The sequence below is a fragment of the Canis lupus genome, chromosome 28, assembly GCF_048164855.1.
Source record: "Canis lupus baileyi chromosome 28, mCanLup2.hap1, whole genome shotgun sequence".
Taxonomy (NCBI): Eukaryota; Metazoa; Chordata; class Mammalia; order Carnivora; family Canidae; genus Canis; species Canis lupus.
The window spans coordinates 9,025,588-9,051,087 of record NC_132865.1 but is presented as its reverse complement, the minus strand read 5'-3'; the positions used below and the strand labels follow the sequence as shown (position 1 = coordinate 9,051,087).

Here is a 25,500-nt window from a genome sequence, read left to right as displayed (position 1 = left end):
TGGAACGCCCAATTAGTACCTTAGACAGAGATACTGTGCAGAGCGTGTAGTTGAATGGAGTTCATCTGGGTCATAAACTCATGGTTCAAAATACTTTAAAAAGTCTAGCAACAATACCTTATTACTTATAACACCAGGGTAAAAATAAAGTTAATAGAAATGAAATGTAGTAAGTCTTACTGTAACACTTTGATTTGAAACTTTTCAGAGAAAATATGTGATGGCATATCTGATTAGGGTGTTACTGCTGGGGGATCCATGTGTGATTGGTAGAAATAATTATGTCATTTCCATTCCATTCCTGACTCGATCTGTCGCTCACATAATCTGTCAACCCCACCCTGCATCTTCCTACCACTGAAGTCAAAGCTTTCCCAGGCTTCACTTGCCACATAATCACAATGAGTCATGAATCCCAGTGAGTTGTCCTATTCAGGATCTGTTCTGATTTTTTACTAGAACAGCAAATAGTGAGAAACACTGTGCTTCGCTTGACAGATTAGTGGTGCCTACAATCTCATTTTGGCATCTCTGGATCCCTGATTTTCTATTCTTAAGCTCTTTTTCAATTTCTAAGGGATGAGATTTAAATTCTGACCACTAGGTGGCACAATAAAACTTTTATTACATTCTCTCCTATTTTTGGTAATTTAGTGGTAGAGGCAAAATGTGATTTCCCTAGCATTTGATTTGATAAAAGATATTTGAAAATTGAAATAAAAATAATAAAACATCAGAAAGTAGAAAAAAGTGCCCAATCTTATAGAAATGAATTGTTCCTTATTAGCTTAATACTTGAGTTTGGGCTGTAACAATCTGCAATCTGCAAGGAAGAGAGCCATTTTTTTGTGGAAAAAAATGTAAAATATTATAATACGACTATTCATCTCTAAGCTCTTTAGAAGCTCTGATAACCCCATGTAGAAGCAGCAAATCTTACTAATTAATCACAATTGATAGGAGCAAAACTTTAGTTAAATCCCATGACTCTAATTCTACTTGCTTTGACTGAGAGAGAAAAGAACCATCAGAATCTTTTTCTTAGTAGGAGAGTAGCAAAGCCTGTGTGAATTTAGGTTTTTGGGTGTGAAACTGATGTGCTAATACTATTTGTGTGAAAATTGATAAAGAATGGCCTTGAGCTACCCTTGTTTTGTGACCCTAGAAAACTTCTCTGGTTCCTCAGCATCTTATCATTCATCCATATAGGGTTGGTGGGGAATTGAAATATAGCATCATAGAGTGGTTAAATTCATAGACTGTGGAGTAAGAAGAACCTGTGCTCAAATCCTGTCCCATTGCTTGGAGATCTATGGCCTCAGTCAAGTAAGTAGTTTGCACTTTCTGTAAAATGAGGATACTAATAAAACTTCTGTTAGAGGTTTTCTGTGAGAATTAATTGAGAGAAGGTATTGAAGCAGATAAAACAGTGTAATACATAGTAAGGATAATAATAAACAGCAGCTATTATTATTTTTGAGGAGACACATGTATCAATTTTCCAATTTGGCATTAGCAATAGCTTGGTTTCACCTTTGACTTAATTATATTTCAATCAGCTCTGACAGTACTTGGGGGCTGTGATGGTTAATTTTGTGTCAATTTTGCTAGGTATTATTTAGTCTTCTTATTTAGTCAAACATAAGTCTAAATGTTACTGTGAGGGTATTTTTAGATGATGTTAATATTTAAATTACTAGACCTTGAGTAAAGCATGGAAACATTCCATTATGTGGGTGGGCTTATCCAATCAGCCGAAGGCCTTAAGACAAAAAACCCTGAAGTCCTCTGAGGAAGAGAGAATTATGTTTCCAGACTGCCTTTGGACTTAAGCTGCAACATGAACTCTTCTCAGAGTCTCCAGGCCTACTGGTTTGCCCTGTAGGTTTTGAACTTGCTAGCCCCGATGATTACATCAGCCAATTTCTTAAAACAAATCTATCTATGTGCATATCTTATTATTTCTATTTCTTTGGAGTCTCCTGACTAATGTAGAGGCCATGTAGGAATTAGGTATAACAAGGTTTATGGTGACAGTGTTAGGATTAAAGGATTAAGGACAGTAGGACATTGTTCATATTATAATTTATGATACTCCAGCATTATATTACTTTTGCTAAAGCATTACAACAGTCACTGTTCCACTAATATATAAACAAATTTCACAAGACTAAAAGGAAAGGAATAAATTACATTGTGCTTTTAATGTTTTTATTTATTTTTATTTTTAAATTAAAAAATATTGATTTATTTGAGAGAGAAAGTGAGCAAGAGTGGGGGGAGCAGGGGGAAGGGTAGACAGAAAGGGAGAACCAGACTTCCCCACTGAGCAGGGACCCCAGTGCAGGGCTTGAGTCCATGACTCCAGGGTCTTGACCTGAGCCGAAGGCAGATGCTTAACCAACTGAGCCACCAGGCACCCTTAAATTTTTTTTTTTAAGATGTCTTCATTATTTATTTATTTTTTTTTTAGAGAAGGAGTGCACACATGAGTGGAGGGAGGGACAGAAGGAGAGGGAGAGAGAATCTCAAGCTGACTCCCTACTGAGCACAGGGCCCAATGTGGGGCTTGATCTCATGACCGATGAGATCATGACCTTAGCTGAAACTAAGAGTTGGCCACTCACTGACTGAGCCACACAGACATCCCCCACAACATTTTTTTTTTTTAAGACTTATTTGTTTTTTACTGATAGGGAACAGTTGCAGTTTTTTAAAAATCTGAATATAGTACAAAATTATAGCAACAGATATATGCCTTTTGTAAAAACTGAAGCAAGGCTATTTAGCATAGAATTATTCTCGGGTCCTGCATTGCAAACTAACTTTACTATATCTGTATCCATTCTTAAATTTACAAAATAGAGAAAAGTCTTTGTGAAATTTTTGCCTGAAGCCCTAGGAGACAAACCTAAAATCCTCTTTAGGGCATCTTAAAAATAAATCTTTGTAAGTTAAATGATTTTTTAAGTACTTTCTATTTCTCCTAATCCTGAAGATTAGGAAGACACAAGTATGCCTACCAGCCTCCAATCTTGGTGCCAGATCTCTCTATTTTTTTTCTGTCTCTTTCTCTCTCTCATCCTGTCAGACTGCCTTTTAAAGATATGGAAGATTCATTTTCAGGAAGAATTCAAGATATGGAGGTTTTTGACACTTGACTCATCCTTCTTTGTTACCATTGGATATTCTGGTCTATTCAGTGTAGCTCCATTTCTTGTCTTTGCAAAACTGAAATGTACACTTTGAGTTTCCTCCTTTCCAGCTTCCTTTGCCTATAGAATTGGGTCCACACTACATAGCCTGGCTTCAACTGACCTTTCTAGATTTATCTTTGGTTATCACCCCATGCTCTGGTCATAAAAAATTTCTCATTCTGTGAACATGTTATAATTTCCCACATGAAGCCTCCACCTTCTCACCCTGTAGACTCCTAAGCATCCTTTGGGCATACATGCTTCAGATGTTCCCTGCATTGTGCCTGAGTGCATAGGTGACACTCTGTGAATGTATGTAACTGGTTCAGAAGCAACACAAAAGTTAATTGTGTATAATTTATGAGGTAAGGGTGTAGTATCACTATTTGGCCTATTATCTCCTTAAGAAAAATAATAAATATGTATAAACTACCAAGACTACCTTCACAAAAATAAATTTAGAAAGGTTCCATACCTACTTATTTTCTACTTCATTTACCTTTAGAAAAAAATAACTTTTTAATGTAATGGGAAATGGGTTCTTTCTGGAAGAAAATGTATTTTTAATGGACATGCGAGAAGAGAATGAATCTAAGTTTATAAACAACATTAGCAAGATGTGAAGATTTAACCTTTTTCCTCAATCAGATGTTGGTGATTTTATGGTTTTAAAAAATATATGTAAAAACAAAGGAAAAAACTGAGGCTAAAAACTGATAACTTCCCAAATTAGAGATAATCCCATAAAATCATTGGTATATAATTTAAAGCCTTTTTTTTTTTTAAGAGAACCAATTGTTGTTCTTTATTTTCAATTAAGCTGTCATTAAGGTGCAGAGAGTTTTATAACATTTAAAAAATACTGTGAAAATAATTTAGATTTGTGGTTTTCATACTTTTTTTGACCATGCCCTGTAGTAACACAGGTATTTACAGAGCTCAGTACACACATAAATATGTATATGTGCATTTAAAAATAAAACCCTCGGTGTCCAACGAAAGATGAATGGATAAAGAAGATGTGGTTTATGTATACAATGGAATATTACTCAGCTATTAGAAATGACAAATACCCACCATTTGCTTCAACGTGGATGGAACTGGAGGGTATTATGCTGAGTGAAGTAAGCCAGTCGGAGAAGGACAAACATTATATGTTCTCATTCATTTGGGGAATATAAATAATAGTGAAAGGGAATATAAGGGAAGGGGGAAGAAATGTGTGGGAAATATCAGAAAGGGAGACAGAACGTAAAGACTGCTAACTCTGGGAAACGAACTAGGGGTGGTAGAAGGGGAGGAGGGCGGGGGGTGGGAGTGAATGGGTGACGGGCACTGGGGGTTATTCTGTATGTTAGTAAATTGAACACCAATAAAAAATAAATTAAAAAAAATAAAAAAATAAAAATAAATAATAGAAACAAACTTTTCATAATATGATACCTACCCTTGTAAGTGTACACTTACCCTTGTAAGTGTACTCTGATATTTTCTCTTCTATTTTATTTTATTTTATTTTATTTATTTTATTTTATTTTATTTTTTTTCTTTCTCTTCTATTTTATGTGCTGGTTGTGACCTACTTAATTGAACTCATGACCCCCTAATGGATTACAATGTGCAGTTTGAACACCATTTATCTGGGGCGTCTGGGTGGCTAAGTGGTTGGGCATCTGCCTTTGGCTCAGGTCATGATTCCCAGGGTCCTGGGGTTGGTCCGGCATCAGGCTCCCTGTGGGGAACCTGCTTCCCCCTCTCTATGTCTCTGCCTCTCTTTCATGAATAAATAAATAAAAATCTTAAAAAAAAGAAAACCGTTTATCTAGTTGAACCTGCTAAATAACGGTGGGATTTCTCTCCCAGTCTCCCTGATAGATCAGAAAACTCTGTACACTATTCCATTATGCTTCTACTTCACCGAAGCTTCTAGTGGGACTCCCACTAGAAATTAGGAATTACTTTCCAATTAGAAGACTACTTTCATATAATCTCTAGGAGTTGACCCCAGTGTATCTTCCCCTCTCTACTTTCCTCTACCCTTCATTCCTCTCCCCTCTCCTCCTCTCCCTCCCTTCTGTCCTAAGCAGCTATCCTATGTCTAAAAGTGTGCTGTGTCTAGTGAGTATCAAGACTATTAGAACCAAACCTTGTTCTCTAGGAGGTTTTACTTGTGTAGAGAGTCTCCAGGTCACAAATGGGGTTTATAGTTGAATGTTATCTTGCTGGACAATACAGAGTAAGTCTCATTCCTTGCCCATATAACCAACTTTAATATATGAACTTCTGCTCCTCTTGAATTTATTTTTTCCCATAACTAAATATCCTTAACATCTACATGTTTTCTTTTGATGCCATTCTTTTCTAAGTGGAAGAATAATTTATATGAAGTAAAATATATATATTTTAAGAGAAGTTGTATCAATTTTGACAAATGCATACACTGTAATTTCCTTAGCAAGACAAAAAAAAAAAACAAAAACCTTCTATCACCCCATGAGGTCCCTTTATGCCTTTTCCTAGTCAATATCTTAATTCCCACTTCCCACTAGAAGCAATCATTGACTTGATTTGTATTATCATAAAATAATTGTATTTATAAGATTGTCTTTTTACTATTTCCTTGGTCCACTATTCAGCTCCTATCTTATCTGCTTCGCTTACCTACCTTGCAAAAGTTCTTAAAACTGATTATTTGCAATGTGATATGTTAATCCAGATGTATTTGAAATAATCAAGAAAACCAAATTATGTTAAAATTAGGGCATTATAATACATAACTGTTTATTCATATAGAGTTTGAAGTCATCAAAAACATCCAGCTATTAAAAATACTGTGACTCTTTTCGTATTTGTAATATTTCAATTTTAGACCTAAGTTTAGAAATTTGCTTTATGCTGTTGAAATTAATCTTGACTTTACTTATTGTTTATTCAGTTATTTTTAAGTTTTGTAATCTAACGCATTTTAAAACTGTTCCTTTTTACTTTGTTTGCCATCTGCCAATTTGAAAATCACATGGTTTATGTCTTCATCAAAATGTGGTTGGAAATCTGTAACAGGATATATCAAGAAAGAGTCCTAGGATACTGACCTAACACTAGTATCAGATGGAACCAGGGGTGAACCTAATACTGGGAATGATTGCGCCTAACCATTTTCTCAAATAGCTTCTGCTTTTTCATCTTGTCCTCAATGGTGTTGATTATGTATTTTCAAGGTGTATCTTTCTGTCTGGATGACATTTCTTTTCTGTCTACACTTCCATCCTAGGGGATCCAGTCCCAGGGCTTAAAATACATCAATGTGTTAATAAACCTAAATTTATTACTCCAGCTTGGACATCTCCCCTGAATTCAGATTTATTCATCAAACTGCTTACATGATATTAAATCTGGAGGTTTAACTCTCACCTCAAATGAACATATCCAAAACAGAGTCTGTTTTTACCCCTCTCACCCTACACTTACTCTAAAACTTCTTATTTTGCAAATGTTATCTTTGTTCTTCGTGTTCCTCAGGCTTAAATCCAGGGAGTCAGCTTTGATTCCTTTCTCTCTGTCTCTCTCTCTCTCCCTCTCTCTCTCTCTTCCTTCACACAATCAACAACAAAAACTTTAGCCTCTTCCTTTAAATATATCCAATATTTGGCCACTTCTTAACAACTTTGCTCCTATTACTCTGAGTCTGGTTATGATCATCTCTTTTATGGATGGTTGCAGTAACCACTATTTGGTCTCCCTGCTGTTCACATTCGCTTCCACGGTCTATTCTCCACACTATTGGAGGTATGATCCCTTCAAACTGATCTTAAACAGGCCAACTTCTGCTCAAGATCTTCACTGGTGTTTTGCATCTCACAGTACAATCCAGGGTCTGTCCTACAGCTTCCAAGATCCTCCATTAGTTTGCCCCCTGCCTAGCTTCTTTCTTTCTTTTTTTTCCTTCCTCCCTTTCTTTTCTTTCCTTTCTTCTTTCTTTTCTTTTCTTTCTTTCTTTCTTTCTTTCTTTCTTTCTTTCTTTCTTTCTTTCTTTCTTTCTTCTTTCTTTCTTCTTTCTTTCTTCCTTTCCTTTTCTTTTCTTCTTTTTTTTTCTTTCCTTCATAGGCTCCATGCTCAGCCTTGAACTCACAACCTTGAGATTGACATATGAGCTGATATCAAGAGTCTGACACTTACCCAACTGAGCCACCCAGGTGTCCCAGTCTCCCTTTCTTTCTTTCTTTCTTTTTTAAAATTTATTTTAGAGAGAGAGGGAGAGAGTATGAGAGTGAGCATTTGTGAGCAAGAGTAGGGACAGAAGGGGAGGGAAAGGGACAAGATAACTCTTGCTGAGCACCAAGCCTGATGCAGGGCTTGATCTCAAGACTTTGCAATAAGGATCTGAGCTGAAATCAAGTCAGAAGCTCAAATGACTGAGCCAGTCTGGTGCCCCAGCCTCCCTTTCTTTTACTGTCCTCTGACTATTCTTGCTTTCCATCACTCTACCTTTGCTTCAACTATTCTACCCTCTTTAGAATATTCCTGGCTCAGTGCTTCATCTTGTCTATCCTACTGTAATATCGCTCTTTTGCCCAGCCCTCCCTTCCCTTCCCCAATATCTTCATGGCTCACTTCCTTGCATCTTACAGTCCTTTGCTTAAACACTCAGTTGCACTTCATTAGAGCAGCCTTTTTTGACCAGTACTATTCACATCCTCCTTAGCCTAATGTCTAATTTTGTTCATAGCAGTATCACCTCCAAACATACTTATTTTTTATCCCTCTCTTTTGGGATTTAAGCTCTGCGTGTGCAAGTATTTGTTTTTAATTGTTGTATCCCCAGTGGCTAAAATGATGCCTGAAACATAATAGGAACTTAATAAATATCTATTGAATGAATAGAATGAACAGATAATTAAATAGATGAATCAGTGAATGCTACACAAAATTAAATGTTAACGAAAAAACTTACATGCAGTATAATGCATTAAGAAGAGATGAAGGTGGTAAAAATAAAAATATTCAAGGGATCCCTGGGTGGCACAGCGGTTTGGCCCCTGCCTTTGGCCCAGGGCGCGATCCTGGAGACCCAGGATCGAATCCCACATCGGGCTCCCGGTGCATGGAACCTGCTTCTCCCTCTGCCTGTGTCTCTGCCTCTCTCTCTCTCTCTCTCTCTCTGTGTGTGTGACTATCATAAATAAATAAAAAATTTAAAAAAAAATTCAAAAAGTAAAAAATTTCTTTGTTATGCATTTTTTTCTAACAAAAAAAGCCTCTAAATTTGAATCTGGCCATCTAAAACTTCTAAATCCAAAACATTAGTAATATAAGACATGCTTAGGCACAATTCTCTGATTGTCAGGCCAATCCAGAGCTAATTTGGGTTTGTCATGCATTGCCAAGGTACATTCACAAATGGGAAATGGCGTGCATAGTAGGAAAGACATAAAACTGTAGAGCTTAATTACATTTAAATTAATTCAAGAAGAGCCTGAAGAACTATTTTCTGACACCAATTAGAGAGAATGGCTTCTAAAGAATAAGTCATCTGCTGAAGAGAGACCCACAGTTTATTTGACTCTAACTCCACATAAATTCTATGTTGTCGATTTTGTTAAAACATAAGGCAATAAAAACAATAAATGCCATATACAGCAAGAGCTTAGGCTTTACAGAGAAACTGATATGGTGTTTTTCTTTTTATTGTAAAAACACTCACCTTGAACAACTCGACTTTGCTGATGATGCTGAGGTTCACATCCACAGTGAGGGCTAACTGCATGGTGACAGGCAGGGTGCAGAGCAGATCAGACTCATCTTTGCAAAGACAAACATGAACCCACAAGCAGAATAATTAACTTAAAAAATCACCAAAGTGTAAGAAAAATTTTAAAAATTAAGGAAACAAAATGCCAACTCTTTTTATAAATAGCTGCATTGAATTCTGTATTTTTATTACTTCTGTTGGACATACATATGTATCACAATCACACTATCACTTTTATGGAGAAAAGGATTTTAACTATTGATGAGATAGTAGTTCCGAATAGTTTCAGAACACTGTTTACTGAAACTTCAGATCTAAAGTTTAGTAATCAACTGGACAATGGCTAGTGAATGACCTTGATGGAATAAGGATCTAATTTTTGTCTTTGGATTCTGTGGATTTCAGCCCTAACATCCTGGGGTTGACAAATTATAATGAGTACCATGCGGCATTTGAAAGCTTACCGAACTCTGTCACTATCTTATTTGACCCTCGTGAGAACACTAAGGGTAAGTGATCTCATTCCTGAATTTCAGAAAGAAGAAACAAAAAAAGAACTGAAGCTCAGAGAGGTTGTAAGTGACTTGTTGAATTGCACATAGTTGGTAGATGGCTTAGTTAGGAATGGAATCTAAAAAGAAAAGTGTGAGTAAATTCAAATTATTGCCATTCCTTACTTATTAACTCAATGAAGAATGTGAATACATTAAAGATTTTTCTGTATGTGAATTAAATGATGGGCCTTCAGGCTGATAAAATATTCCATAAAGAAACCCGTCCATTCTTAGTCTCTAGTATGGTACAATTTTCTGAGAGTTGATTATTTTTAATGTTTTCTTACATCCATTTAGAAAAAAATAATTGACACATTATATCCTTATTTTGATTCCAATATTGATTCTAAATATGAAAATCCTTTCTATAAAAACATAGTTCCTTGTTCCCTCTTAAACTAAGGAGTTGGAGCAGTATCTACAGTTAGAAAGAATGAGGGAAACTGTTACTGCTCCTTTTGCTGTTCTTCCTCACTTAACAGGAACAGCTGTCAATAGCTATTCCTCAGGAATAGCTGTGGATGCTTTTCCAGGATTTGCATAACTGGTAAGTTATGTCTGGATATTTAAGAAAAAAAATATCATGGTATTAAATAAATTAATCTTCTAAGGATCATTTAGTTGTTTCCTAATTTTTTATTCAATTCCAATTAGTCTCTGCTTCTAACTTATAGAAGATTTTCATTATATGGACCTGCTATAGGGATTCAATTGATAATTTGCCTTGCTTACCTAGCATTCTTTGAGAGTCCCATGTATATTCATACCAAGTCCGAACCCGATTCTGCACATTCTTAGGAATGGAATAAGTGTTCATGTAGGAAATGGTATGATCCATGCTGATTCGGAAGTTGTTCTGATTGGCTGTGGCTGCCCCAATTACATCTTGCATCTAAAACCACAAATATAGTCACTCCACACCCGGAAGGAGGAATTGGAAGAGTTACTGAAAGCCCAGTTTAATTAAGAGTTTTTACTAGATACATTCCATTCTAATGCACTACTTGATTTTTAACACACTGATATTGAGTCTTAATTTCAACCATTTACATAAAACAATTGGTAAATCATATCCCCCTTCTGACCCCATAAGGACAATAGGACCTGTCTTATTTACCATGTGAAGTTTTTGTGAGGGTTCAGTCACATAATGCATGTGACTGCACACAATCATCTTTGCAAACTTGTTTATTACTGTGAAGATGTTAGTTGGTATTTCAAAAATTATACAGCTTGTGCTTATTCAAGGGATGTACAAAGAAAGTTGAGCAATTACCTGGCGGAAAGGCTAGTCCATTTTTGTGAGTCTCACTTTGAAAGCATCCTTCATAGATTATCCAGTGTGGTTGGCTATATAGACTCAATTCATCATGAAATTGCAACCTCTGTACTTCCCTTAGTGTTGTTTAGACAGATAAAATCAAATCTCACATGCTTAAGGCACAGTATTCAGCAGAAGTTGAAATGTGCTGAAATTACTGAAGCATCATCTACTGCTGTGACAATACTTAAGGAACTGTCAGGTTTTAGTTCTTGGATGTTTATAACTCAGCCATAAAAACCCACTCTAGGTTAAAAGCTGATCTTTAAGGTCTCAGCACAAAAAAGATATATAGCTTGACTCTTCCTCTCACATAGAGGGAAGCAAGTGGTTGTAAATTTGCTTTGACCGTGGGTTTATAATACAGAGGAAAACCAGAGTCTCACTTTTACATTCTTAAGACTTTGCTCATTCATTCTAGTAGCTGAGTCTTTTTTGCTTATGGAAAAACTACTCATTCTTTGAGGTCTACCTCAAATGGCTCTTTTATTGTGGTGCCTTCCTTGGTTTGTATTTTTAGAGTCAATAGGTTTTTCTTCTCATCCAAAGTATCTGTTGAGGAGCTATGCAGATAGTCAAACTGGATACATTTATTTCAGTCCCTGACTTACTCCTTGGGAGCTATTCCAAATATCCTTTGACAACCTCAGTTACTAGATCTCCTTTTTACAAGCCATTCTTGACTGATGGAAAACATTGCCAAGTCACCTAAGGCCATGATACTTGGAATATTAGGGGTTGGTTGGGAGATTTAATAGAGTTTTCAATTGGGAGCCAAGGATAATTAAGAGCATTATTGATCAACATTGAGGGCTCAGAATTTAGTGACAGTAATGAGTGGTTTAAGTGCTATCCTTCAGCAACACTAGGTTTTAGTAGCATAGATGAAGAGGACATGTGTTCCATGATGTGTTCCAAATCAGGGGAAGAAAATGTCAGTCTCTAATAGTTGTATCATAGAATAGAATATTGAAGTTAAAATGTGAGGATCAGGTCCAGGGTGTAGTTCTTGGCATGATTCATGTGGGAATTTTGAATAGTGGAGATTGTGTCCCAGTCCCTCTCTTGTTTTCAACTGTTTTCCTCAGCATCTTGTATTCACTACGAGAGTGTATATTCTGTCTCAATCTTTTTTTTTTTTTTTTTTTTTTTGTGGTGGGGAGAGGCTATAGTACTATATTTTCAGTGGCTTGATATTTGAGGTTCCAACAGAAACCTCAAATTCAATGCAAAGGAAGATGTGGTGTGGTGTATAAAGCAACACTTCTCAAACTTTCATGTGCATATAAATTACCTGAGGATCTTGTTAAATTGCAGATTCTACTCCACAGTTCTGGGGTGAGGACTGAAATCTGAATTTCCCAAGTGACACTTTTGCTATTAGTCTAAAGACTACATTCTGAGCAGCAAGAAAATTGAACAGGAGCTAGATACCATTTTTAAATCCTGTAGACATTACCTTGGATATAGTAAATGCTAAATACATGTTAGATTTTACTATTACAATCAATATTATATGGCTGTATCATACAACTGTGTGAATTACATGTAGGAATTGAGGATGCCTCTTAATGTCTTTAAACTGGAGCTGCCTGCCTCATCTATAAAAGTGAGACAACATTGAAGGGGATGTGGGTACCTCACACAGATTTTTATAAGAAACTATGAGACAATACGATTTTTGCTATTTATGTTCAAATTAATTGCATTTCTCTCTAAACCAGCTTTTCATTTTCAATCATTGTTGATGCAATGAATAAGCCATTAAGATTATGATATTTTATACTTACAGTTTTTAACTGCTTGTGTGTTTTTCGCAAACCTAAATATTTTCTAGAGTTTCCTTTACAGTCTCTCTCTCCACTCTATTATTATGCTCCCGCTGGAGTTGCCATATCCCTATATATCTGTATTAACCATATATTTTTAAAAATTTCTGTATTTTGATGCTTTGATATCTGGTACTATCCCTCCCAGAGTTAGCTAATTCCTAGAGATAGCAAACAACTCCACTGGGAATGCAGCTTTCATAGGCAAAGTAACCAATCCAGAGATCATACTTCTAACAGCCTTCTTTATTGGACTCTCATATTCCAGGCTACTATCCACTCGATCCACTAGCCACTCCAGAGCCAAATACCAGCCAACTAGAGACAGTCCCTACACCCTCAGAACCTACTAAAATTACCCAAACTAGCCAATTCTAAATCTTCTAACCCCACTTCACTTGTCCTTCACCTGGTGCTTCCCCATGTGGCCTCCTTGGCATGTTGTGACCCTTCCTTTTGGATCTGTTTGTGTAACTATCTTTTCAATGCCAAATGTCTCCTGATTTGTTGGTCTCATCATACCTAAACAATACCTTATTTTATTTTTTAAAGATGTATTTATTTGACAGTGAGAGAGTGTGCACTCAAGAGAGCCATAGGAATGGGCAGAGGGAGAGAATCTCCAGCAGACTCTGCAGTGAGCACAGAGTCCCCAATATGGGGCTTGATCTCATGATGCTGAGATCAGGACCTAGGCTGAAATTAAGAGTTGGACACTTAACCGATTGAGCTACCCAGGCTCCCCATAATAAAACCTACTTTTAAAGACAGTATCACCTCCTCCAATTCATATTATATTTTGATTAATCTTCCTGAATCTCTGTTCAAAATTACCCCTTGGCTGACTTTTCATTGACTTTCAGATAAAGTTCAACATCTTTAACATTCAGATCCCTTAAAATATTTTGTCCTTACATACATCTCTAACCTATTTACAAGCATCCTTCGCTTTAGTCATACTGGTACTTTATTTCCTCAAGCACACTGTGCTTTATCATTGCCATCCTTCACATACTCTTTCTGATTGATTGGACTATCTGTCTATAACTACTGAATCCTATCTCTATTTTTAAGATGTTGAAATGCATTCTTCTCCTGGGAAGCTTCCCTATTCTGAACTAATATAGAGCTTTCAAACTTTCCTTTGGTACTTACCAAGGATAGCAGGTGCTGATATTCAAGGATGTAGGATTTGAGTTTTGACTATTTATGGTCAGCTTCAAATGTTATAAAAAATTATTTTTATTGCTACATTTTGTTAAAGAATGAGATTTATTCATACCACAGTGAGTGTGGTGAGAACTAATGATTTATCAGTAGGAATAGTCATTTTGTGATTTTGTCTCTTTACCCAGGATAAGAATCTCATTATGACTTTTTTGTTCTCAAAATATGATATGTGAAGTACCTTCCAAGGAAGTATACCTTCTAATAATGCTATGCTGTCCAGCTTTTTATTTCTCGTGAATCTGGGAATTCACAAAAATACTGGGCCCTATGCCTTGCAAATGCCAACTACCTTGTAACAGTTATTTGCAATTGTTTTACTTTATTACTAGACTGTGACTTCTTGAGGAAAAAGGACAAAGAGATGCCATAATAAACATTTATGAACCAATGCCTTATTAATTAAATTGATTTAGATGGCATTTGGTAGCCTCTGGTCTAAATGACCTCCGAAGTTGATTTTAATCTAGGGATTTTATGACAATATTTGAAGTTTAATTAAAGAAGGGAGATTTTAAAGGTTTTTCAGGAAATTCTAAGAAGTCAATTTAGAAACTTGACTTTTTCTGAGTCTAATCTGACACTCATTGTGGATAGGTCTTCTGATATATTTAACAGTTTAAAAATTGAAAGCAATGTTGGCTCATTCACATCCTCTTCCACTTCATTAAAAAAGATGAAATGTCAGTAAAAAAAAAAAAGAAAGCATTAGATGTATTTTGATTTTTCTTCTGCAAATTTATAGACATTAGCCTTTCAAAAATAGCATTATGTATCTAGGGATTCACACCTCCATTTACCTGACCAATTAAGCTGGAGAACACAAAAACTCCAGAAAAAAAATTCAACAGTTGAAAAACAATTTCAAATGATGTTTGTGGTTCTGGAAGGCCCCCAATGGTAATTAAAGTTCGAACAGCCCAATAATAACATCTTAGATACCTGTGAAAAGAAAATATATACATTTTGCTTTTTACTATTACATTAAAATACCACTATGCTTGGGAGTATAGATTACTACTAAATTATAACACATTTCCTCCTAATCATGATTTTCTTTCTATAAGAAACATTAGCAATACCATGTGAACTAACATAAACTTCTTGATAAATGTTGTGAAATGACTAAACAACTAGCTGCATGGAGGGTGTTTATTAGCTGTTCTAGCTTATCTCTTGCTGCAAAATAAATTGTCCCCAAATTTAGTGGTATAAAACTATTTTATATTTTATTTTATAAGCCCTATTTTATTAAGGCTCATAAATTTGTGGGTTGGGTAGTTATGTAAAGTCCAGCAGAGATGGCTTATTTATGCTGCATGATAAGTGGACCCTTAGCTGGGATGACCTGAATGTCTGGAGATAGCTGGGCAGACTTATTGAGGCCAAATGTCTGTGCCTTGATTCTAACTGTTGACTGGGTTCTTCTGTTCTGCACATTATGACTGTTTGGGATGCCCAAAGTGTCTCCTCTTACATGTCTGAGCCTCAGCTGTAATGCTTGGAATGGCTGGGGCTGGCTGGGTATCCTCTTTTCCAGCAGCCTCTCAATATGACTAACTTAAGCTTCCTCATAGCATGGCAGTCTCAGGGTAGATGGGCTTCTTACATGGTGGCTATAGTAGCTCAGATAGTAGCTATAAGATTTCTTAGAATTCAGAAGTTCCATAATGTCTTAATCTTTTGTTACAGAGGTGAGGGAAAGGATAGCAGTATTTTTTACAGAATCCTTACAGTGACAGGGGCAGCAAAGAATTTGAGGGCATCTTTAAACTACCACACTAGTGATTTGTGAGATAAAGGATATTTATAAAGATTGGAGAGCCTTTATAGTTTAGATACAATTGTTTTTACTGATAGAAAATACAGTAGATATATTCCTCCTCTCTCTTTTCTACTCACATCTCATTAAATTATTAAATATATAACCATAACAAAGACAAAGGCATACCGAGCTCAATCTTAAAATGGAAATTTCTCTTGGGTATAATAGGTAATTTATCCAGAAATTTAGTATTGAGGAAAATCAGGTATAATAACAATATACTTGATTAATATAATAATCAAGTTTAAAAATATACTTGATAATGATTCTGTACTTAACTTGAACAACTCTAAGTAGAGAGACTGAGATCATTATAGCCCAGATAGGAAGAGAATTAGAAATCAAGGCAGCAAAAAAATAATACGATAAAGATTAGGACAGAATATATAGGATTCATTTATCAGCATTTGGCTAAGGGCTTCATGGTGTCCCTAGTGAGGTGGGAATGAAAGGTGGTATTATAACCTCATAGTATATTTACCGTAGTTTTTGTGTATGATTAGATATACTACTTGACATATTTCATATAGCTCTGATAACATGGTCTGAATCAGGCATTCCCACTGAATCCTTAAAAAAATGTGCTGTATATACACCATATCTCCATATATTGTTGCAGGAAGACAACAATAGTGGGTTCCAACTAGCAATTCTAGTTTCTAGGATAGACACAGAAAAACAGTACGTTTTACAGAATTTTGGCTCTAATCTGGCTTTCATTTCTTGTCTAGGTGTGCCACATAAATATTTGCACTTCAAGCAATTGTATATTAGTCTTTGACTAAGGGTGGTCTTTTTTCGTGAAAAAGTTTACAGCTTTCAGATCTTCAAACAGTAGGCAGTTGGAGGTTTACAAAGAATCAAACTGCAGTTAAAGTCAATATTCAAAAACAAATCTAAAAAGAAATCATTCATTTTGAAATTCAATACCTTTTGAAGGACGTGAGTTTTTTTTTTTAACCTGGTTGATATAGGAACAGAAAAATAATTAATTCTTTGGGAAAGTTTGAAACCACTGTGCCAAGAGAATAAAAATATTACCACTCTGTAAAGCAGATTTCTTTGGACTTGCTAATATTATAGTGAACTGGATGTCAAAGAGAACCACCTTGAAGGAGTACAGAATTAATTTTATGGATTGCATTTTAACTTTTCAAATTCCAATTTATAATTTCCTATTACCTGATTTAGTTTGGCCACAGGCCTAGGACCTGTGGGTCTCTTTAAATTAAGGAAATATATTGAACCCAATCTTACCCAAGAGTGGGACAGGGACTAGAGTCTTTCCCTACATAGCCAATTCCATTACAAATGTTGGGATTACTGTCCCCTTCAAAGTCACTGCAGTGTTAGCAGGAATAAATATGAACTTCTTTCTTTCATTTAATTATTTATGGATGTTAAAAAATAACAATCAAATGTGAAACATAAGCATTGATTTTCCAAATCTGAAAGGTTAGCCTTGAACTATTTTTTTGTGTGTACAAAATGGTCCTCTATGTTAATTGGAAGTTTTCTGCCCTCATGTTTTGAGGTTTATTTTTGGATCTTTTCTCGATCATGTCTTATACACTCAGGCATGCACAACCAAAGGTAAGATTTGTAATTTAATTAGATGGCATCTTATTGATTTTTCTAGGATTAGCTTAATTAGTCAAGTGTGTCCACCTCTAATATTAACATGCTAAGCAGATAGATCTTTTCAAGGAGAGTCTATCTGGCTGATTTAATACATGACTATCTAACAGGCTGTATATATACAGTTCCAAGCTAGAGCAGTAAGACAGAATTTGACATAAAATCATAAAAGACAGTTAATGTGAAAATAAAAATTCTCCCGTAAAACAAACATTACACGAAACTTTCCCCCCAACATTTTGTTATAAAAAACCTCAAACAGAAGAACTGAAAGAATTTTATAGTGAACACCCACCTTTTATAGTAAACAACTATATTCTACTATGAACATTTTTCTCTACTTATTTTGTTAACACATTTCTCTAATTTTCCACTCAGCAATCCATCTTATTTTCTTTTTCATCTTATTTTTTGGATGCATTTCAAAGTAATTTGCAGACAGCAAGGTTTCCTTCTAAATACAGTGCTTCAGAATAAATATATTAACCAGAGTTCAATATTTATATAGAATTATTTTTAAATTTTGAAAATAAAATAAAAGCACAAATCTTAAGTATATAATTTGATGAATTTTGACAAATGTATATATCTGTGTAACCCAAATGCCTACCAAGATAAAGGACATTTCCATCTCTCCAGAAAGTTCCCTCATTCCTTTTCTCAGAGGCAACAACTATTCTAATGTTTTATACCAGAGATGAGTTTTGCCTGTTTTAGAATTTCACATAAATGAAATCATACCATATGCACACTTTTCTGTACGATGTCTTTCACTCAGAATAATGATTTTGAAATTTATTCATGTTGTTGTGTCTATCAACAGTTTTTGCTTTTTTATAGCAGAGTAGAATTCATTTCATGAATATAGCACAGTTTGTTTATTCTCCTATGTATGAACACCTAGGCTGTCTCAAGTTTCTTGTTATGAATAAACATTCCTGAATGTACTTATATAAGTTTTTAATAGACATATATTTTTATTTCTCTTGGGTAAATATTTAGGCTTGAATTTTTGTTTGTAAAGTATATGGTTCCCCCCCCCAAGTTTTTATTTAAATTCCAGTTAGTCATATACAGTGTTAACGTTAGTTTCAGGTGTACAATCTAGTGATTCATCACTTACATGCAACATGTAAGTTGTATGTTTAATTGTAAAAGAAACTATCAGATCCTTTCCTAAAATGATTGTCATTTTGCATTCCTTCCAACTCCACTTGTTTCATAGTTGCTAACTATAATAATATTTGTTGAATGATATGAAAGAATAAGTGAATGGTTATGCATACCTTGACTTAGTGAAATAAGAACATAAGAAGACTGCATCTGTGAGCACATCTGTGAAATCTTCTTGCACTCCTCCCTGTTGTGCTTCCAGCTGCCTTTCATCTCCTTTCTGGTCCACTGAACTCTTTCTGTTCTGGTGTGTTTTTTTACATCCGAAGTTTTTACATACTGTGCATGTCAGTGTAAAGACTTCTTTTTTCTTTTCTTCCTCCTTTCCTCTCTTCCTTCCCTCCTCCCTCTTTCTCTTTTTTTTTCTGCCAGTGTCTGAACTGACGTATAGGAGATCCTGAATAAAAACCTTCACCTACCTTGGTCTCATCATCTTCATGTGTGGACTGAAGGGGCTAAGTTATCCTAAATTTCCCTAGCACTAAGGTATGGTAATTTTGATTCCTTCCTCACCCTGTCTAAAGCCATAATTTCTATGACAACTTTGCTTGCTTTTTTTTTTTTTTACTCTTTTGAAGATCTATATGTTAGGGATTGGGGTTAGGGATTTGTTAAGACATTTGTGGACACTGGAACTTTAGGCCTGTAAATAAGTGAACTGTGGTATATATGTACAAAGAACAAAGGAATTTTGGGGATATTTCTGGGTACCAAATAACTTTAACTACTTATATTTTCTTTTAAGCTAAGCCTTCACCTTCTTTGTCAAATTTTACAATTGAATGAAGGATGCCATCTGTTCAAAATAAATGAAAATGACTCCTGGTGTACTATTAAAATGATTAGATATTGTTATACTGGTGAGGATTAATGGAATAGTATTAAATTTGACTCTTACTTTAAATATTCACAATGCTCCACTTATGGCTTACAATTTGCTGCCTAGTTTTAATGAGGGCAAAGTATGTAAGTCCAGTGATCTCATAAGCAACCGTCACTTGATAGGTTATCAGATACCATCACAAGGGTTAAGTAAAACACTCTTTCAGTTTATGAAGCCAAAGGGTAATATGAAGTAATAGAAAAGACATAGTAATGTAAGGTGGTATTTAAAAACTTTGAGGAAAAGTAAGCATATTACTAACTTTTATATGCAAATTATCTTAAAAATATATAAAAATGCTCCTTAAATATATATAAAAGATATATAAAAAATACAAAAAAGCAATTTCTTTGTAAAAATAGCAACTGTGCCCCTAACAGCTGGTGGTAGGATTATTGGAGCTTAGGTTTTGAATGAGAACTCTTCTGTCTCAATGAGCAGAGCAGAGCCATGGAGAAATTCTTATCTTTATAATCAGAGAATGTGCACTGTATGGAACTAATGCTGTAAAATGTGTTGAAACTTGCCTCGTGGCATGAAAATGACCACTTATTGTAATTTTGCATGAGTGATTACGAAGAATTGGTGGTTTCTAATTCTTGGGTGCAAGGTGCTATTTTTATCTATTATATCAAGCTTGTTATAAAAAGCTTCTGCAAATAATCAACAAAACTAAAAGACAACTTTTGGAATGGGAAAAGATATTTGAAAATGACATATGTGTTAAAAGGTTAGTATCCAAAATCTACAGAGTTGATTTGATACTACAAATTGTAGTAGTTTGATACTACAAAGTATCAAACTTGACACTCAAAAAAGCAAATAACCCAGTTAAGAAATGGGCAGAAGACCCGAATAGATGTTTTTTCTAAAGAAGATATCCAGATGGCCAACAGACAAGATGCTTAACATCATTCATCATCAGGGAAATACAGATCACAACTACAGTGAGATAGCAGCTCACACCTGTCAGAATGGATAAAATTAACATCACAGGAAACCATGGATGTTGGCCTGGTTGCAGAGAAAGGTGAAACCTCTTACACTGTTGGTGGGAATGCAAACTGGTGCAGCCACTCCGAAAAACAGCATGGAGGTTCCTCAAAAAGTTAAATATAGAACTACCTTCCAATTTAGCAATTGCATTACTAGGTTTTTAACTAAACTTTACAAAAATACTGATTCAAAGGGGCACATGCACCTCAATGTTTATAGCAGTATTATCAACAATAGCTAAATTATGGGAAGAACCCAAATGTCCATCAACTGATGGATGGATAAAGAAGTGTTTTATATATATATATACATATATATACACATATATATAAATATTTAATAATATGTATATTATTACATATAATATGAATATTATACAGCCATGAAAAAGAATGAAATCTTGCCATTTGCAATGATGTGGATGGATGAGAATGTATTATGCTAAGAAAAATAAGCCAGTCAGAAAAGACAAATACCATATGATTTCACTCATATGTGGAACTTAAGAAACAAATAGATGAGCATAGGGGGAAAAAGAGAGGGAGGCAAACCATAAAACAGACTCTTAAGTGCAGAGAACAAATTGGCGGGGAGGTGGGCGGGGGATGAGTTAAGTGGATGAGGAGTATTAAGGAGGATGCTTGTGATGAGCACTGGGTGTTACATATAAGTGATGAATCAATAAATTCTACTCCTAAAATTAATACTACCCTATATGCTAACTAACCAGAATTTAAATAAAAACTAGAGACATAAAAAAAAAGCAAACAAACTAGAGACATAAAAAAATCAAGCTTGTTAATTAGGTTCTCAAATCTTTTATATTGTTACTAAGTATTTTGGTTGCTTGGTCAATCAATAGTTGTATGTTGATATCTCACACTGTGATGGTGTATTTATCAATTTCTCTTCCTTTATTATTTTTGCTTTATGACTTTCTCTGATTTATCCTAAGTGTTTTATTAATGCATACACATTTAGAATTGGGATATATTGGAGGGGAGCACAATATGGTGGAGGAGTAGGTGCCTCAACTCATCCGGCCCCACCAACTAACCTAGATTACTGTCAAATCATCCTGAAAACCTATGAATTCAACCTGAGATTTAAAGAGAGAACAGCTGGAAAACTACAGAGAGAAGGGTTCTTGCTTCTAACAAGAATCATCTATGGTGAAATTTACTTAGGTTGTGGTTGATATTCTTTATGCAGCCCGCTCATACAGCCACTCTACAATGAGCAAAATGACTAGAAAGAAGAACTCACCACAAAAGAAAGAATCAGAAACAGCACTCTCTGCCACAGAGTTACAGAATTTGGATTACAATTTGATGTCAGAAAGCCAATTCAGAAGCACAATTATAAAGCTACTGGTGGCTCTGGAAAAAAGCATAAAGGAATCAAGAGACTTCATGACTGTGAATTTAGATCTAATCAGGCCGAAAAAAAAATCAACTAAATGAGATGCAATCCAAACTGAAGATCCTAATGACAAGAGTTAATGAGGTAGAAGAAAGAGTGAGAGACACAGAAGACAAGTTGAAGGCAAGGAAGGAAGCTGAAGAAAAAAGAGAAAAACAATTAAAAGACCATGAGAAAAGGTTAAGGGAAATAAATGACAGCCTCAGAAGGAAAAATCTACATATAATTAGGGTTCCAGAGGATGCTGAGAGGGAGAGGACCAGAAAGCATATTTTAACAAATCATAGCTGAGAACTTCCCTAATTTGAGGAGGTAAAAAGGGATTCAGATCCAGGAGATAGAGAGGTCCCTCCCTAAAATCAATAAAAACCATTCAACACCTTGACATTTAATAGTGAAACTTAAAAATATCAAAATAAAGAGAAAACCCTTAAAGCAGCAAGAGACAAGAGATCACTAACTTATATGGGGAGAGGTATTAGATTAACAGCAGACCTCTCTACAGAGACCTGGCAGGCCAGAAAGAGCTGGCAGGATATATTCAGGGTCCTAAATGAGAAGAACATGCAGCTAAGAATATTTTATCCAGCAAGGCTCTGATTCAGAATAGAAGGAGAGATAAAGAGCTTCCAAGATAAGCAGAAACTGAAAGCATATGTGACCACCAAACCAGCTCTGCAAGAAATATTAAGGGAGACTCTGTAAAAGAAAGAAGAAGCCCAAAGAAATAATCCACAAAAACAGGGACTGAATAGGTATTACGAGACACTAAATTCATATCTTTCAATAGTAACTCAGAATGTGAATGGGCTAAATGATCCCATCAAAAGATGCAGGGTTTCAGACTGGACAAAAAAGCAGGACCCATCTATTTGCTGTCTACAAGAGATTCATTTTAGACAGAAGGACACTTCCAGCCTGAAAATTAAAGGTTGGAGAACGATTTACCATTCAAATGGTCCTCAAAAGAAAGCAGGGGTAGCCATCCTTTTATCAGATAAATTAAAGTTTATCCCAAAGACTGTAGTAAGAGATGAAGAGGAACACTCTATCATACTTAAGGATCTATCCAACAAGAGGACTTAACAATCCTCAATATATATGCCCTGAATGTGGGAGCTGCCAAATATATCAATCAGTTAATAACCAAAGTTAAGAATACTTAGATAATAATACACTTACACTTGGTGACTTGAATGTAGTGCTTTCTACAATCGACAGATCTTCTAAGCACAACATCTCCAAAGAAACAAGAGCTTCAAAAGATACACTGGACCAGATGGATTTCACAGATATTACAGAACTTTATATCCAAATGCAACTGAATACACATTCTTCTCAAGTGCACATGGAACTTTCTCTAGAATAGACCACATACTGGGTCACAAATCAGGTCTTAACCATTCAAAATATTTGGGATAAAGCAAAAGCAGTTCTAAGAGGGAAATACATCGCAATACAAGCATCCCTCAAAAAATTGGAAAAAACTCAACTACACAAGCTGACCTCACACCAAGGGAACTGGAGTAAGAGTAGCAAATACAACCTATACTGAGCAGAAGAAGAGAGTTAATAAAGATTTGAGCAGAACTCAATGAAATAGAGACCAGAAGAACTGAAGAACACATCAACAAAACCAGGGGTTGGTTATTTGAAAGAATTAATAAGATAGATAAACCATTAGCCAGCCTTATTAAAAACAAAAAAGACTCTAATTAATAGAATCACGAATGAAAAAGGACAGATTACAACCAATACCAAGGGAATACAAACGATTTTAAAAACATATTATGAACAGCTATACACCAATAAATTAGGCAATCTAGATGAAATGGACACACTTCCTGAAAGCCACAAACTACCAAAACTTGAACAGGAAGAAATAGAAAACCTGAACAGGCCAATAACCAGGGAGAATATTGAAGCAGTCATCAATAACCTCCCAAGACACAAAAGTCCAGGGCCAGATGGCTTCCCAGGGGAATTCTATGAAACATTTAAAGAAGGAACAATACCTATTCTACTAAAGCTGTTCCAGACAATAGAAAGGGACAGAATACTTCCAAACTCATCTTATGAGGCCAGCAGTAACTTAATTCTAAAACCAGACAAAGACCCCACCAAAAAGGAGAATTATAGACCAATATCACTAATGAACACAGATGCAAAAATTCTCAACAAGATACTAGCCAATAGGATCCAACAATACATTAAGAAGATTATTCACCATGACCCAGTGGGATTTATCCCCAGGATGCAAGGCTGGTTTAACACTTGTAAAACAATCAATGTGATTGATCATATCAGCAAGAGAAAAAACAAGAACCATATGATCCACTCAATAGATGCAGAGAAAGCATTTGGCAAAATACAGCATCTATTCCTGATCAAAACCTTCAGAGTGTAGGGATAGTGGGGACATTCCTCAGCATCTTAAAAGCCATCTAAAAAGTCCATGGCAAATATCATTCTTAATGGGGAAACACTGGGAGCCTTTCCCCTAAGATCAGGAACACGACAGGGATGTCCACTCTCACCACTGCTATTCAACATAGTACTACTAGAAGTCCTAGCCTCAGCAATCAGGCAACATAAAGAAATAAAAGGCATTAAAATTGGCAAAGAAGAAGTCAAACTCCCCCTCTCTGCAGATGACATGATACTGTACCTAGAAAACCCAAAAGACTGCATCTCAAGATTGCTAGAACTCATACAGCAATTTGGCAGTGTGGCAGGATACAAAATCAATGCCGAGAAATCAGTGGCATTTCTATACACTAAAAATGAGACTGAAGAAAGAGAAATTAAGGAGTCCATCCCATTTACAATTGCACCCAAAAGTATAAGATACCTAGGAATAAATCTAACCAAAGAGGTAAAGGATCTATACCTTAAAAACTACAGAACATTTCTGAAAGAAATTGAGGAAGACACAAAGAGAAAAATATTCCATGCTCCTGGATTGGAAGAATCATATTGTGAAAATGTCAATGCTACCCAGGGCAATTTACACATTCAATGCAATCCCTATCAAAATACCATGGACTTTCTTCAGAGAGTTGGAACAAATCATCTTAAGATTTGTGTGGAATCAGAAAAGACCCTGAATAGCCAGGAGAATATTGAAAAAGAAAACCAGAGCCAGGGGCATCACAATGCCAGATTTCAAGTTGTACTACAAAGCTGTGATCATCAAGACAGTGTGGCACTGGCACAAAAACAGGCACATAGATCAATGGAACAGAATAGAGAACCCAGAAATGGGCCCTCAACTCTATGGTCAACTAATATTCGACAAAGCAGGAAAGACTATCCACTGGGAAAAGGACAGTCTCTTCAATAAATGGTGCTGGGAAAATTGGACATCCACATGCAGAAGAATGAAACTAGACCACTCTCTTGCACCATACACAAAGATGAACTCAAAATGGATGAAAGATCTAAATGTGAGTCAAGAATCCATCAAAATCCTAGAGGAGAACACAGGCAACACCCTTTTTGAACTTGGCTACAGCAACTTCTTGCAAGATACATCTATGAAGGCAAGGGAAACAAAAGCAAAATGAACTATTGGGACTTAAGATAAAAAGCTTCTGCACAGCAAAAGAAATAGTCAACAAAACTCAAAGACAACCTACAGAATGGGAGAAGATATTTGCAAATGACCTATCAGATAAAGGGCTAGT

At 35.5% G+C, this 25,500-nt stretch overlaps 1 protein-coding gene across 9 annotated transcripts in view; it reads right to left on the bottom strand.

Moving 5' to 3' along the window:
- Positions 1-25,500, bottom strand: part of CNGB3 (cyclic nucleotide gated channel subunit beta 3) — a 247,341-nt gene that overhangs the window by 43,213 nt on the left and 178,628 nt on the right. For all 9 annotated transcript variants that reach the window (XR_012019912.1, XR_012019913.1, XM_072804003.1 and 6 more), the window contains 3 exons: positions 14,678-14,819; positions 10,233-10,392; positions 8,899-8,996 (listed from right to left, as the gene is read on the bottom strand). Coding sequence is in view for 7 of the 9 variants with exons in the window: in XM_072804003.1 (XP_072660104.1) it covers positions 8,899-8,996; positions 10,233-10,392; positions 14,678-14,819 (400 nt within the window). In the remaining 2 variants the exon portion in view is untranslated. The remainder of the gene's footprint in view (positions 1-8,898; positions 8,997-10,232; positions 10,393-14,677; positions 14,820-25,500) is intronic.